Source organism: Mustelus asterias, chromosome 15 (genome assembly GCF_964213995.1).
Source record: "Mustelus asterias chromosome 15, sMusAst1.hap1.1, whole genome shotgun sequence".
NCBI classification, from domain to species: Eukaryota; Metazoa; Chordata; class Chondrichthyes; order Carcharhiniformes; family Triakidae; genus Mustelus; species Mustelus asterias.
The window spans coordinates 68,192,945-68,209,440 of record NC_135815.1 but is presented as its reverse complement, the minus strand read 5'-3'; the positions used below and the strand labels follow the sequence as shown (position 1 = coordinate 68,209,440).

At 44.0% G+C, this 16,496-nt stretch overlaps 1 protein-coding gene across 2 annotated transcripts in view; it reads left to right on the top strand.

Annotated features, from left to right (window-relative positions):
• The window catches only part of LOC144504552 (cobalamin binding intrinsic factor-like), a 51,215-nt gene extending 36,841 nt beyond the window's left edge, over positions 1-14,374 (top strand). For both annotated transcript variants that reach the window (XM_078230046.1, XM_078230045.1), the window contains exons 6-8: positions 3,868-4,040; positions 11,432-11,615; positions 13,449-14,374. In XM_078230046.1, the coding sequence (XP_078086172.1) occupies positions 3,868-4,040; positions 11,432-11,615; positions 13,449-13,477 (386 nt within the window). In that variant the 3' untranslated portion in view covers positions 13,478-14,374. The remainder of the gene's footprint in view (positions 1-3,867; positions 4,041-11,431; positions 11,616-13,448) is intronic.
• The last annotated feature ends 2,122 nt before the right edge of the window (positions 14,375-16,496 follow it).

Genomic DNA, 16,496 nt, shown 5'->3' with positions numbered 1-16,496 from the left:
GAGATTTGTCCATTTTTAAGCCCGCCAGTACCTCCAACACCTTGTCACTCCCGATGATAATTTTCTCTAGAACCTCACTGTCTCTCTTTCCAAGTTCCATAACTACTTCCTCATTCTCATGGGTGAAAACAGATGTGAAATAATCATTTAAAATCCTAGCAATGTCCTCTGCCTCCACCCACAGATTTCCCCCTTGGTCCCTCATGGGTCCTACTCTTTCCCTGGTTATCTTCTTCCCATTGATATAGTCATAGAATATCTTAGGATTTTCCCCACTTTTACCAGCCAGAGCTTTCTCATACCTCCTCTTTGCTCTCCTAATTGATTTTATAAGCTCCATCTTGCACTTTCTGTACTCCACTAATGCCTCCACAGACTTACTCCCCTTATCCCTTAGACTTGTTAAAAGCCTTTCTTTTCCTTCTCATTGTATCCTGAATGTCTCTGGTCATCCATGATTCTCTGGGTTTGTTATACCCTCCCATTACCCTAGAAGGAACATGTTGGGCCTGTACCCTCCCCATTTCATCTTTGAACACCCCCCACTGCTCTTCTGTAGATATCTCCACAAGTAACTCGTTCCAGTCTATCTTGGCCAGATCCTGCCTAATTTTGTTAAAACCTACTCTCCTGCAATCCAAAATCCTTTTTTGCAGCTTGACAATTTCTTTGTCCATAACAAATTTGAATTGTTGTGGTCGCTATCACCAAAATGCTCTCCCACCAACACATCAACCACCTGTCCGGCTTCATTCCCCAGAATTAGGTCAAGCACAGCTCCTTCCCTAGTTGGATCCTCCATATATTGACCTAAGAAGTTTTCCTGTATACATTTTAAGAGCTCTACTCCATCTAAGCCCTTAACATGATGGCTATCCCAATTAATGTTGGGAAAGTTGAAATCACCTAATATAATTACCCTCTTATTATTTTTACACTTCTCTGTGAATTGCGCACATATTTGCTCTTCAATTTCCCGCTGACTATCTGGGGGTCTACAATAAACATCTAGCAACATAGCTGTCCCTTTTTTATTCCTAAGCTCTACCCACAAAGCTTCATTTGATGCCCCCTTCAAAATATCATCTCTCCTTCCTACAGTAACTGCCTCCTTAACTAATAATGCAATGCCTCCTCCTCTTTTACCCCCTCCTCTGTCTCGCCTGAAGACTCTATACCCGGAGATGTTGAGCTGCCAACCCTTGCCCTCGCTCAATCACGTCTCTGTGATGGCTATTATATCATAATTACACATGTCAATCCTCGCCCTTAACTCATTTGTTTTACCTTTAATACTCCTGGCATTAAAGTCGAGGCCCTCCAGCCTTGTCTTACTCCCTTGAAACTTACTACCGCTGTATTCCTTCTGACCTGATTGCTTTTCTATGTCATACTGTGTCCCTATTCTGCTAACAGTCTGGGTCCCTTCCCCCTGCCAAACTAGTTTAAACTCTTCCCAACAGCACGAGCAAACCCACCAGCAAGGACGTTAGTCCCACTCTGATTCAGATATAGACTGTCCCGCTTGCACAGGTCCCACTTTCCCCAAAAATGGTCCCAGTGGTCCAGGAATCTAAAACCCTCCCTCCTGCACCAGCCCTTAAACCACGCATTCATCTGTGCTATTCTCCTATTTCTGTACTCACTAGCTCGTGGCACTGGGAGTAATTCAGAGATTACAGCCCAAGAGGTCTTGCTCCTTAGTCTAAAGCCTAACTCCCTGAATTCTTGGTGCAAGACCTCATCTCTCTTTCTACCTATGTCATTGGTACCAACATGTACCATGACCTCTGCCTTATCACCCTCCCCCTTCAGGATGTCCCGCAGATGTTCAGTGACATCCCAGACCCTAGCACCAGGGTGGCAACACTCCATCCTGGAGTCTCTTTCATGACCACAGAAGTACCTATCTGTGTCCCTGACGATGGAGTCCCCAATGACTATTGCTCTTCTACACTTTGATCCTCCCTACTGACCAAGAGAGCCAGCCGTGGTACCACTGCACTAGCCGCTGTTGTTTTTTTCCCCCATATAGGGCATTCCCCCCCAACAGTATCCAAAGCAATATACCTGTTAGAGAGGGGGACAGCCATCTCATGAATGCTCATTAAAACATCTGTGCACTGGCATCCCATCAGGCCTTTCAATCTTGTCAGGCCAGTCGGTGTCAAACCTGATTGCTAATGAGTGGCGTACACAAGGTCCTCAGTTCATAAGAGATGTTGGAGTGAGTGCAACAACTTTCTGACATTGTGCTGCGCTGCTTCTGATGTGCTATTTACTACTCTGGTTTCTGCCTCCATCTCCATGCCAAGCTGGTCTTCATAGACAGCACCATGTTGCTGGACCCAAGAACCGTTCTGTGTTACCGAGTCTGGAGTTGGGGAGTACAGGGGTTTCCTTGCCCCTGGTACCACACAGCAGTGTTTATCTGGACTGTGCTGTGGGACTCATGATGTTAACACAATAACGGTGTGAGGTTTAACTGGGGTGCAATGTGAGGTGAGGCCAGGTCGGAGGGTGTGTTGGCCTGATGAAAACAGGGAGGGCTGTAGAAGAAGGGGGCAAGGGCAAGGGCTCATGATGGCACACAGAGAAGCAAGGAGGTGGAAGAAGATGAATAATGGGATACAGAGGGAAGATCGAGGAGAGGGAAGCTGGACCCCGACATGGCTGCATGAAAAACTCACAAACAAGGGGATCAAAGGGATAACACATTCTTTACTGGAAGGGGATGGATGAAGACTCCAGATGCAGTGAGTAGAGGTGCAAGTGGGGCATAGGCACCAGGCAGGCGATGGGCATAAGGGAGGGTATTTGAATTGAGGACCAGACTTTGTGAGGCTGATGGCCTTTTCCCTCTGGGTTGCTGGCATTCTGCATGGTCTGGTGAAGACAGGTGGGCTGGAGTGGGTGATATGAGTGTGCTGGACTGGTGTTTAAATGTGGCGCTGGGAATTTCAAACATATCATGTGATGGCAGCTGCACAAATCAGCTTCTGGCCCACTGGGAGGGGTGGAGGGGAACTTGCCTCTGTTTAATTAATGAGGTTCCAAGCACAGAATCTGGTGTGGGTTGTTGAGATTCTGGCCAGTGGGACAGCGCTGCCACAGCTGTCCCCCACTGCACTTAGTCTCAAAAATGGAGAATTCCACCTACATCTTTGGGTCTGAGAGATATTTAAGTGCAGGTTTGGGTTCATACTTGTCGAGAATATCATAAACAGCCATAACCACCTGCACGTGCATTGTGTTTGAAGGCACTGGTTAATCAATTTAAATATTACTGTAACTCCTGTTCATGGTGTCAATCTCAGCTCGTCAGAGTCTGGGACTGTTTAAAGTGACGAGGATGTAAGCTCTGCTTATTGTTGCTGAATGATTTCTTCACTGTAAGGATTCTATGATTTTATGATTCTATGATACAGTTTTTGCAAGCTGGTGTCTTGTTTACATTTCTAATTCATTGACAGAAAGTTGCACTTTAAAGCATCTCACTTTGAGCAGTCACTGGTCTGGCAAACTGAGATTGACACTGCATCTGCCCATGTTCAGCAAGTCCTCCCCCTGGTGTTGTGGCACTAATGGTACAGCCTTTAAATCTGTAGGAGGGGATTTTAGCTTTGAGCGATACTATAAAATGCACCATCTTTTATACACCCCATCCAATTGTGCTATCCTTTGAAGCCATTGGAAGAGGATATGGGAAGTGATGTATAATGGATGGCTAATTCAGTTCCACCTGCTTTATACCATTGAAGTTATTTCCATTGTATCTGACAGCTTTTGAAATGCACCTTCAAAACAAAAAGATGTAATAAAAACTGTCTGAGATTAGTAAATAGGTTAATTCTGTATATGTTGTAGATACAGCCTCCATGTCTGTACTTGCTCTAAGCTGTTTACATCGCTCCCTGTCCAATCAAATCGCAAGACTTGAAATTGAGAAACCCATCGTGCAACTTCTGATGCAACTCCTTGGGAATAAGAAAGACGATGGCACCATTGGGAATATCTACAGTACAGGCCTTGCTGTTCAGGTTAGTTCAAGTGGAAAAATATATCTAAGACATAATTAACCATTAAACGTATTTGACTGTTAGTAATATGCAGCCATTGTTTGGAACAGGAGAATGTACAGCACAAACTTGGCAATATTTAGGATCCGTGGACCAGGGTGAGAGAGTGGGTAGTTGTGACAGGCAAAGGTAAAATGGGCAGCGTAAATTAGCTGTTCATGATACACCCTGCTCAATTTCCCCTTCCACTGACTTTAATAAATGGAGCTGGCTATATAATGGAGGGCTAATTCCATATCTCCCATTCCTCACCAATAACTAGGGTTAAAGTTAATTATTTGAAGTCTATTTGCTCCAAATGACCCATCTTTCAGTAAGCTCTTGACAGTTCTTTCAAGGCAACTATCATGACTATAGGATATAAACAAGTACATGAAGCTTAGAAGGATACTTGCTCAACAGATTAAGTTAAGCATTGAAGAGATCTTGGCCTGGTGATGTCCTTTTTAATTGGTTGTCTCTGTCTTGCTATCCTCGCAGATTATTTATTCATACTTCCTCTCCAGGGCTCGTATAGTATGTATTTCAACTGATGTACCCCAATTTCCTCAGTTACCTTCCCACGTACTGTATTCTGCATCTGTACTGATTACTATATGAAGCAGTTGACTACAAGTGAGTCATTTGAGCAATCAGCAATGTGTGGAATGTCTCTTTATTAAACATTCCAAAAAAATTGAACTCACTGTCTCACCGTAGGCACACATTTTCTGTTGTGTTAAATACTTTAACAATTTTCTTATAAAATGCAACTGCTCATTGTGGTAAAACATTGTGGGAGTTAAACTGGCCAAAGGTTGAAAACAGGTACTAAATGGCTGCAGTGGATTTCTTACAGTTTTTGTCCTCACTGCCGATTTACCAGAATTTTAACTTTTCTTGAGCAGCTAATAAAACAGACACCTTGAGGCTTAGTACTTACGTGCTGATTAGATGCAGGTTTGTGGATCAGTACATGTAGATTTCATACACTCACTTTCTGCAGAGTGGGGAGTATGTGGGTTGGTACATTGCAGCACATTGTACGGTTGCTCGGGGACTGAGATAGAGCACTGGAAATCCTGGTGGATGGGATTTTGAGGAGGGAAGTGCCGTATGTTCAGGGAGAAGGATGCCTGCTTGCCATCCACGTCCACTCTCTCTCTCTCTCCTGCAGTAGCTGGTTTTACCCTGCTTGCTCTCATGTCCTCTTTCACTGTTTGTCCAGACTAATGGGGTCTCCTAACATGGTGCCCATGTCCAAACACTTGTTTTCCTCTAAAGATTCCTATAAGGTGTTCAGTAAGTGAAATCCTCAGAGAATTTCCAAAATAAATGTTCCAAAGTACTGGTAAGTCTTGGTAAAGTGTCTAAGAAAATCTCCAGCTTTGTTTCAGAGATTCTTTTCATATCTGGGAATTTGGCCAGAGGCCTTAAAATCAATTTTACTGTCATGAATTCCTGCCAGATCTTCCGGTGGTGACCGCCATGGTGAATCATGGTGTGAAAATGATTTGCATCCCGCCAATTGGATGCAGATAAAAATTTGACCGCATTCTTCCTCCCAAGCCCGATTCTCCGTTACACCAACAGGGAAACGTTTCTGGAACAATGTGGTTGCAAAAGTCTGGACCCAGCTTTATAGGCCCTACTCAGACCACAGGACATCCCAAGAGAGGATGGTGCTGGAGGCCTATAGCTCCAGACCCTGGAGAAACACATCATGCAGCGAAGAATGGGGTCTTCATGATTTTGGTGTCAACACGAAGCAGCCATCGGGATGTGGGGGGTGGGGGGGTTCCCCATGTAGCAGCTTCTGCTTTCCATGATGTCGGAGTGGCTTTGGAACAGCTGCACTTCCAACACCTGCCATGGTCTTCGCTAGCTTCACCGACATCATTCAGAAAATCAGTGCTCGCCAATCGCAGATAAGTTAGTGATGAATATGGGGGAGCATGAGGAAGGGGAGGATTGGGTGGGGACAGAAGGTCTTAGGGTGGAGGACAGACAAGAGGTTGGAAGGTGTGGAAATTAAGGGGAGTTGAAGGTGGGGAGTGGATGGGGTGGGCTGAAGATGTTAGTGACAGTGAAGCTGCCAGGGTGATGAAGATGTTAGTGAGGATGAGGATGGGTGATGAAGATGTTAGTGAGGGTGAGGCTCGATGATGAAGATGTTAGTGAGGATGAGGATGGGTGATGAAGATGTTAGTGAGGGTGAGGCTGGATGATGAAGATGTTAGTGAGGATGAGGATTGGGGTGATGAAGATGCTAGTGAGGACGAGGATGGGGTGATGAAGATAAGAACGTAAGAACATAAGAAATAGGAGCAGGAGTAGGCCATCTAGCCCCTCGAGCCTGCCCCGCCATTCAGTAAGATCATGGCTGATCTGAAGTGGATCAATTCCACTTATCCGCCTGATCCCTATAACCCTTAATTCCCTTACCGATCAGGAATCCATCTATCCGTGATTTAACATATTCAACGAGGTAGCCTCCACCACTTCAGTGGGCAGGGAATTCCAGAGATTCACCACCCTCTGAGAGAAGAAGTTCCCCCTCAACTCTGTCCTAAACTGACCCCCCTTTATTTTGAGGCTGTGCCCTCTAGTTCTAGTTTCCTTTCTAAGTGGAAAGACTCTCTCCACCTCTACCCTATCCAGCCCCTTCATTATCTTATAGGTCTCTATAAGATCCCCCCTCAGCCTTCTAAATTCCAACGAGTACAAACCCAATCTGCTCAGTCTCTCCTCATAATCAACACCCCTCATCTCTGGTATCAACCTGGTGAACCTTCTCTGCACTCCCTCCAAGGCCAATATATCCTTCTGCAAATAACGGGACCAGTACTGCACACAGTATTCCAGCTGCGGCCTCACCAATGCCCTGTACAGATGCAGCAAGACATCTCTGCTTTTATATTCTATCCCCCTTGCGATATAAGCCAACATCTCATTTGCCTTCTTGATTATCTGTTGCACCTGCCGACTGGGTTTTTGCGTCTCATGCACAAGGACCCCCAGGTCCCTTTGCACAGTAGCATGTTGTAATTTTTTTCCATTTAGATAATAATCCAATTTGCTATTATTTCCTCCAAAGTGAATAACCTTGCATTTGTCAATGTTATACTCCATCTGCCAGATCCTCGCCCACTCACTCAGCCTGTCCAAATCTCTCTGCAGACCTTCTACGCCCTCCACACGATTCACTTTTCCATTCTGTTAATGAGGGTGAGGCTGGGTGACGAAGATGTTAGTGAGGGTGAGGATTGGGATGATGAAGATGTTAGTGAGGGTGAGGATGATGAAGATGTAAGTTTTTAAAAAAGTCTATTAGTGTTACAAGTAAGCTTACATTAACACTGCAATGAAGGTATTGTGAAAATCTGCTAGTCGCCACACTCCTGTTCGGGTACACTAAGGGGTAATTTCAGCCTCCCATCCATTGATTCTGTTTACACTTCCCACTGCCTTGGCAAAGCAGCCAGCATAATTAAGGATCCCACAAACCCCGGGCATTCTCTCTTCCACCTTCTTCTGTTGGGAAAAAGATACAAAAGTCTACAGTCACATACCAACCGACTCAAGAACAGCTTCTTCCCTGCCATCAGACCTTTGAATAGACCTACCTTGCATTAAGTTGATCTTTCTCTACACCCTAGCTATGACTGTAACACTACATTCTGCACTCTCTCGTTTCCTTCTCTATGAAAGGTATGCTCTGTCTGTATAGCGCGCAAGAAACAATACTTTTCACTGTATGCTCATACATGTGACAATAATAATTCAAATCAAATCAAATAACTTAGCATGGCCAATGCACCTAACCAGCACATCTTCAGACTGTGGGAGGAAACCGGAGCACCCGGAGGAAACCTACGCAGACACTTGGGGAATGTGCATACTCCACACAGACAGTGACCCAAGCCAGGATTTGAACCCGGGTCTCTGGTGCTGTGGTGTTAACCACTGTGCCACCGATGAGGATGTGGTTGATAAAGATGTTAGAGTCATAGAATCCCTGCATGCAGAAGGAGGCCATTCACCTCACCAAGTCTACACCGACTCCGACAGAGTGGCTTACCCAGGCCCTCTTCCCCCCACCGGCCTCCCATCCCTGTAACCCTGCATATTCACCATGGCTGGTTCATCTAACCTACATATCTTTGGACTGTGGGAGGAAAGTGGAGCATCCAGAGGAAAGCCACACAGATATGGGGAGAACGTGCAAACTCTACACAGTCACCCAAGATCGGAATCGAACGTGGGTCCCTGGCGCTGTGAGCCAGCAGTGCTAACCACTGTGCCATTGTGCCACCCATGCGTTAGTGAGGGTAAGGCTGGGAGGGTGATGAAAATATTAGTGAGGGTGACCTCGATGCGCGCACATGTTTTGAACATATCATCGGAGAGCAGGCAGATAGACTGTTCCAACTTGCATGCCACTTTGTGATGGCATCTAACAGCTCTTCCTGAGGCTCCCCTGCTTTCTGTTGATGCTCCACATATGTTGGAAGGCTGATTTCAGAGGCTCATCATCAAACTGGGACCTCACAGATGCTTCTTCCCTAGATGTCCTCTGAGCGCTGGGGAGCTCGGCTGAAACTGCCCCCTCCTGATGCCGACAGGGTGACCACCAGATTGTGCGGCTCCTCTCGAACTAGCTTTAAAACCTACTGAAGTGTGTGTACTTAGCTGGTGGAGAGTGCAAATAAGCGCTGTGATGCCTGTAACATGTAGAGTTCTTCTCTTCCACACCCTCTAGGCTCCTTTCCTGGGTGGACTGGGAATGGAGCCCTTTTCCTTTGAACTTAGTGTCTTCCTGGAGGCACCTACATGCAATAAAGGAAAGTGCAAGTCACAGCATTAGCTGGAGGCACATTTGACCCTCAGGTTTCAATTGAATGGAGGAATCCTTACTAGGTGGATGACCAAGGCTAATCTCCCCATTGCCAATGGCTCTGTCCTGCTCAATGCCTGGAAGCTCCAAGGCTCTTTCCTCAAATTCAGCGAGGGACTTGAGGTGTGATAGCTGACCTCAGGCCTTCCCTCACTCACTACAATTGTCTCTCCTAATCAAAGAGAATGCTGTTGCATGCTACATAGGTTGGACAATTGCATTTCTCAACAGTCCTCATTTCCCCCATTGTAAGATAGCCCAACTTCTGTGTCGCAAGTCATCACTTGTGTGAAATGGGCAGAGACTGTGGACCAGTTTCCTCCATGGAAGCTTTGAGGTTGTCTCTAAAATGTTTCCTTTGGCCCTGAAATGAACTGGCTCTTGGGCATAGCTCTGAGAAGAACACCTGTTTGGGACAGTCTTGAGTCAGGCATTCTGACCACATGTCCCATCCATTTCAGCTGACGTGAGGTTATCATTATCTCTATACCTGGCAGCTCTGTGTCTTGTAGGGCTTGTTCTTGTACTCCCATTTGATTCACAAGATCCTTCTAAGAGAGCATTGATCATCTTCTTCCAGCACCTTTGCTTTGGCATCCATAAGTTGTCCTTTGACAGGTCTGAAACCTGAAACTTTCTGTGTATGTGTTGTGACTTGTTTCCTTTCTGGGGCTGTCTCAAACAAATGAGTCTGTGTTCCATCCAACATCCACCTGTCTTAACTATAGAATGTGTACTGTGCGCATCTTTCCAACCCCTATTCCTGACTATCAGGAGCCTATCAGGGACAAGTACTTTGATCTTGCATGGTACCAGGTTGCCTTGAAATGTGTTTTTTGATGGAGAGGGGTATTAGTTATCACATGATCATGTTCCGTGCACAGGATAAGGAGGTGTACGTTTTCAGGATCAAACTTTCCAACTCTATGCTTTCCAATGATATTTGGCCAAAATCATTGAGAAGTATGATCTTTGTTGGAACAGCTACCAGAGTTGTACCTAGATTGGAATAGATTTCTTCACATGGACCCTTCATCCCCATGTCACTGTGTTATCAAGGTTTATGGAGGCACCACCTGTAATTTGGATCCATGCCGGTTGGGGAAGTTAAAACTAAGATACATCAGCTTCCTTTGCTGGAGAGTTTACTGACTTAGTTCAGACTCAACATTACTCCAATGCACCCATGACCCCAGTGTCCCAGCTATCCCCATTTATACATGTACAAATACGTGTAACAATGTAACTGCCATTAAACCGTAACAATGTAATTAATAAGGCATTGACACCAGCCTCAACTTCATCCCACACAAAACATCCTAACACGTATTGCCTAATTGCTTCTTTGTCAGGTGTTATGCCCGTGCAGGCATGAGGATTACAAATTTTTAAAAACCATATTTGAAGGGTGCATTTAAAAACATTGAACTGATTTGAAAAAGACTGAATGTCAAATGGCTTCAAGCTACCAGACAGATTTGTGGATTAGAATATGTTTATCTTTCAGCAGGGTACAGACAATCTTGAATTTAATTATGGCTCGTTGTGGCCTTGTCCAGGAGAAAACAAAATTCTTTATCATCTCATTGTAAGAATGTAAATTTTCCTCACCCAGAACAAAAGCTAAAACCACAAATGAAAAAGATGTCAGCATGCTAATTTAAATAAATGCAATGTCTTATTTGAAAGATGACTTGGCATTTGTACAGGATCACATGATACAATGGCCATCTTTACTCCTGTTAAGACATTGCAAACTGCTCCAAACTAAGTCAGATCTCCCAGATAGGACTCCAACACAGAACTTCATCAAATCTGGGAATGAAGAGCCAACAAGCACAGCTATCAAACTGCTGTAATCTCCTAGGCAAAACCTACCATTCCATAAAGGCAAAATCCTCTCTCCCACTTATCTGGTTCCATCTTCAAGCTTACTTGTGAAACCAATCTCTGGCAGGTCAACTGAAGGAGCCAGCATAACTGCTGAGACATCTCTGCAGTTACAAAGCCTTCATTTCCAACAACATAAAAATACAACTATGAAATAACAGCTTGCATCAAAACAGACTGAGATCCATTAAGTTTTTATAAGTATTATTTGTATTGTTTGTGTCTTTATTTGTACATAATTTTGTGGTGGGGCAAGAGAGTGATGTTAAGAAATGCACACATATCACATACAAAATAAATGATCGCGGGCAATAAAAGATAACACCTTAAAATCATCCATGGTGATCTGCTTATTTTGTAGATAGCCTCCATATCTGGAGGTTGTTGCCACTATTTGTAACCTGTTGATGCAATTGGTAACTGTAGCTCACCCGAACCCAGTTCTGTTTAAAGACTGTGGGAATTTTATCCCCTGTCAAATTCATTCACTTCGGGTCTTTGACTTACTGAATTATTTTGAATGTCTTATCATATTTCAACGTTACGACGGTTTATTATTTTCAGTGTTGTTTGTTTTATATTTCAGGCTTTGATTGCAAACCCGGAATTGACATTTCTGCAATTCAAATGTTCAAATTATTTGGAAAGATTGATCAGTGAAATTCCTAAAGGAACATTTGACAGTGTGCAGAGAATTTCCCATGTCATACCAGCTTTGGAAGGCCGCACGTATCTGGATGTCCAAAGCCTTGATTGTACATCTGATCACGGTGAGTTTGCAAAATCATAACTTAAAAGTACAGAAAGCAGTTATTAAAATGATTTTCAGAAATTCAGAAACGGCTGAAGACAATGGACACAGCAAAATCCATGTGGCTCATAGCACCCCTGCTGTAGCACTGAATACTTATATTTCAGAATTAGTCATGCCCTTAGCCAAAACTGCTCCAGTAGAGCTCTGACAATCTGACAATGTTGAAAATTGCCCAGATTTGTCTTGTGCACAAAAAAACCCCAAGAAATATGATAAGACATTATGGACGGTACTATTAAGTGGTATTTATTCAACAATAACCTGCTGACTAATGCTCAGTTTGGGGTCCTCCTGGGCCACTTGGCTCCAGATCGTTTTACAGCCTTGTTCAAAAATGGACAAAAGAGTTGCATTTAAGAGGCAAGGTGCAAGTGACTGCTCTTGACCTCCATTTGACTGAATTTGGCATTAAGAAGTCCCAGCAAAGGGGCATCTCTTTTGGTCAGCAGTGAGTGGCAGCAGGATGTGACTGTGAATGAGGCAGGTAAAGGGACCAAGTGGTGGTCCACAGACTTTGCAAATTTCAAACAGGTTTAGGTGCTCACACCTTATGTGGACGGAAGGTCTGCAGTGTGGATGAGCAAACTGGTCGTAGCACCTTGGTAAAGGAAGCAGTTCATGCATGAGGGGAACAAATGGGAATGTAGTGGTAGTTGGGACAGTATCATGAGGGGGATTGACACAGTTCTCTGCAGCAAAAAAACAAACCACTAGCTTTCGGAGCGCTGCTCCGGAGCAGCACTCCGAAAGCTAGCGGCTTGTGCCACCAAATAAACCTGTTGGACTTTAACCTGGTGTTGTGAGACTTCTTACTGTGTTTACCCCAGTCCAACACCGGCATCTCCACATCATGGCAAAAAAACAAGACAGCTAAGTTGCCTGCTTGGTGCCATCAGACTGGAAAAGAGCAAAATAACCCTCAAATTCAAGTTGGAAGGGAGTCAAAAAACAGGAAACTATAAGACAATTAGCTTGATGACTGTCATGGGGAATTATAGAATCCCTACAGTGCAGAAGGGTCTGCAACAATTGCCTTATCAAATTTGCCTTCTGCAAATTCAAGTGCAGCATGTCTACAGCTCTCCTTTACCACATTACTCCTTCAAATTAATTCCCCTCCAAGCCACACATCATCCTGATTTGGAACTATATCACCGTTACTTCACTGTCATTGGGTCAAATATTTAGAATTCCCTTCCTAAAGGCACTGTGGTTGAAATGATGGTCACATCCCATGAATGCAAAAAAGAAAAAGAACCTAGGTGTCAGTGCTCTCACATCTGAGTCAGAAGGTTCTGGGTTCATAGTCCCCCTTGAACATAAAATCTGAAGTGATATTTCAATGTAGTGCTGTGCTATTGGAGGTGCTGTCTTTTGGAAGAAACATCCCTCAGTGGTGGATATAACAAATGCCATGTCACTATTTTAATGAAGGACAGGACTCATTCCTCAACCAGCACCAAAAACATGTGATCTATTTATTATCTCATTGCTGCTTTTGGGAGTTAGCTGTGTGAAAATTGGTTACTATATTTCCTACATTGCAATAGTGACTATACTTTAAAAGTACTTCAGAAATTGTAAAGTGTTTTGAGATGTCCTTAGAGCTTTAAAGCTGCTTTATAAATGAAAATCTTTCTTTTCTTTCTTTTTTCCATGGTAGATAGTGATTATGCTTTAAAATAACTCAATGCAGTTAATTAAGTTTTCATTACCTAGTGCCTGACATACTGGGTGCCTATTAACATATAAATTATGAATTGAAAACAATATTTTTTTCCTCTCTCAGATAATCTGCCTCAGGAAAATAAAGGCTAAATGGACATAGCCCAGGAGATGGAAAACTGATCAACGCTATCACCATCTTGCCGAAATGTGTAATTGTGCTTTCTAATCCAATTAAATACTTCCTTGGAAAAATGCTTTACAGGCCAGGATCACAAAATCTCTTCTATATGTTATTAAATCTCTGTCTTGATTTGCAGTAACTTCACTATTAATTTAAGTATTGAAGAGCCTCTGCAGTGATGGTTAGGAATTTGGGGAGCTACTGAGATTAACAGTTAAATTTAAAATGAAAACAAAGTAACGAACAAGTAATAAGATTAGCTGACGTCTAGAGAAATAATGAGATGTAATTTGTCCAATAACAAGATTAGCAGGCGTCTGGAGAAATTGAGGTGTGAATTGCCATATCAGAAAAACTGTCTACCAAAGATCAATGGGGCTATACAAATGACAACTTCTAAAGGCAAGGAGTTTGAGAAATGTAGACAGCCGAATCCACAGTGTGGAATATCAAAGAAACTGAACAATATAACTCCTAGCATCCTCATTGGGGAAGTGCCAGTTTTCTATCCAACAGTCAGACAGAGACCTGTTCCATCTCACATTTAGACCCATGGCAGATTGCAGATATTCTCCAAAAGACGCAGTTTTGTGCCTTCGCTCAACCAAGAAAAGACGTTTGCCCAGACTTGGTCATCTAAGCTGTATTGTGTGGTAACTATTAGCTGGATTTGACTAAATTGGATATTGTTTGGGAAAACTGGTGTCTCAGTGAGTTCAGGGAAAGTGAGTTTATTTTGAAAACAAGAGGTAATTTCAGATAAAACGGTGTATTTAGTTATTAATATACTTAGGCATCAGCATGTATATTACTCTTTCTTGTCATGTGTTTTTCCTTTCTGTTACGTTAATAAATAATCTTTATGGAGCATAAACACAGCATGAATATGGCCTATTTTTATGTTGTATATTCGATGTAATTCTATGTCACACCACAGCATACAGAATACCAATTGTAAAGGGAACAACAATTGATATCGCAAAAGTGCTGATTGATTGGCAAGTGAACTCTGATTTGTAAATACATTGCCATGGAGAATGCACTAGGGAGCAGTTAAATGTCAAGCCTTTACTTAAATTCAAACCAGCAATTTTTGGTCAAGGCTCATTGGTTCATTCCCTGTTTCGTTCCCTTTGTAAAGCCCTTCAGATAATTCTCAACTTTTGTTGGTGTAGATTTAATTTAAAAAGACGGGTGGCACTTGAATCCCAGGGGGACCAATATCCTGGCGGGAAGGTTGGCTAAGGCTACTGGAGAGACTTTAAACTAGAAAGGTTGGGGGGAGGGAATCGAAATGAGGGGACTGAGAGTGAGGAGGTTAGCTCGCAAATAGATAAGGAATGTAAACAGGGTAAGAGGGAGGTTAGACGAGTGATGGAGAAGGGAAGTGCTCAGGCTGAAGGTCTGAGATGTGTCTATTTTAATGCCAGGAGTGTAGTGAATAAAGTGGATGAGCTTAGAGCGTGGATTGCTGCTTCGAATTGTGATGTGGTGGCCATTACGGAGACTTGGATGTCTCAGGGACAGGACTGGGTGCTTCAGGTGCCGGGTTTTAGATGTTTCAGGAAGGACAGGGAGGGAGGCAAGAGAGGGGGGGGAGTGGCACTGTTGATCAGGGATAGTGTCACGGCTGTAGAGAAGGTGGACGCCGTGGAGGGATTGACGACGGAGTCTCTGTGGGTGGAGGTTAGGAACAGGAAGGGGTCGGTAACGTTGCTGGGTGTTTTCTATAGGCCGCCCAATAGTAACAGAGATGTTGAGGAGCAGATGGGGAAACAGATCCTGGAGAGATGTAGGAATAACAGAGTTGTCGTGATGGGAGATTTTAATTTCCCAAACATAGATTGGAATATCCCTAGGGCTAGGGGTTTGGATGGAGAGGAGTTTGTTAGGTGTGTCCAGGAGAGTTTCCTGACACAGTATGTGGATAAGCCTACTAGAGGAGAGGCTGTACTTGATCTGGTGCTGGCTAATGAACCTGGACAGGTGGAGGATCTCTCGGTGGGTGAGCATCTTGGGGATAGCGATCATAATTCTATCTCCTTCACGATAGCATTGGAAAGAGATAGGATCAGGCAGGCTAGGAAAGTGTTTCTCTGGAGTAAAGGGAAATACAGTGTCATCAGGGAGGAAATTAGACGGGTAAATTGGAAGGAGGCATTCTTGGGGAAAAGTACCGAAGGAAAGTGGAGGATTTTCAAGGAATGTTTGTCTGGAGCTCTGCATGACAACGTTCCGATGAGACAGGGGGGTGTTGGTAGGGTATGGGAACCGTGGTGCACGAAGGTTGTGATGAACCTGGTGAATAAGAAAAGAGAGGCGTACAGAAGGTTCAGAGAGCTAGGAGGTGTTAAGGATTTAGAGGAATATACGGGATGTAGGAAGGAGCTTAAGAAGGAAATTAGGAGAGCGAGAAGGGGTCATGAGAAGGCCTTGGCGGGTAAGATTAAGGAGAACCCCAAGGCTTTCTACAAATATGTCAAGAGTAAAAGGATGAGATGTGAAGGCATAGGACCCTTAAAAGGTGAAGGGGGAAAAGTTTGTGCGGAACCGTTAGAAATGGCGGAGCTGCTTAATGAATACTTTACCTCGGTATTCACGGTGGAAAGGGATCTGGGTGGTTGTACTGCTGGTTTGCGGTGGACAGAAAGGATCGAGCATGTGGACATAAAGAAAGAGGATGTGTTGGAACTATTGAATGGCATCAAGGTTGGTAAGTCGCCGGGACCGGATGGGATGTACCCCAGGTTACTGTGGGAGGCGAGGGAGGAGATTGCGGAGCCTTTGGCGATGATCTTTGCATCGTCGATGGAGACGGGAGAGGTTCCGGAGGATTGGAGGATTGCAGATGTGGTCCCTATATTCAAGAAAGGGAACAGGGACAGCCCGGGAAATTACCGACCGGTGAGTCTAACCTCAGTGGTTGGTAAGTTGATGGAGAGGATCCTGAGAGACAGGATTTATGATCATCTAGAGAAGTTTAGTATG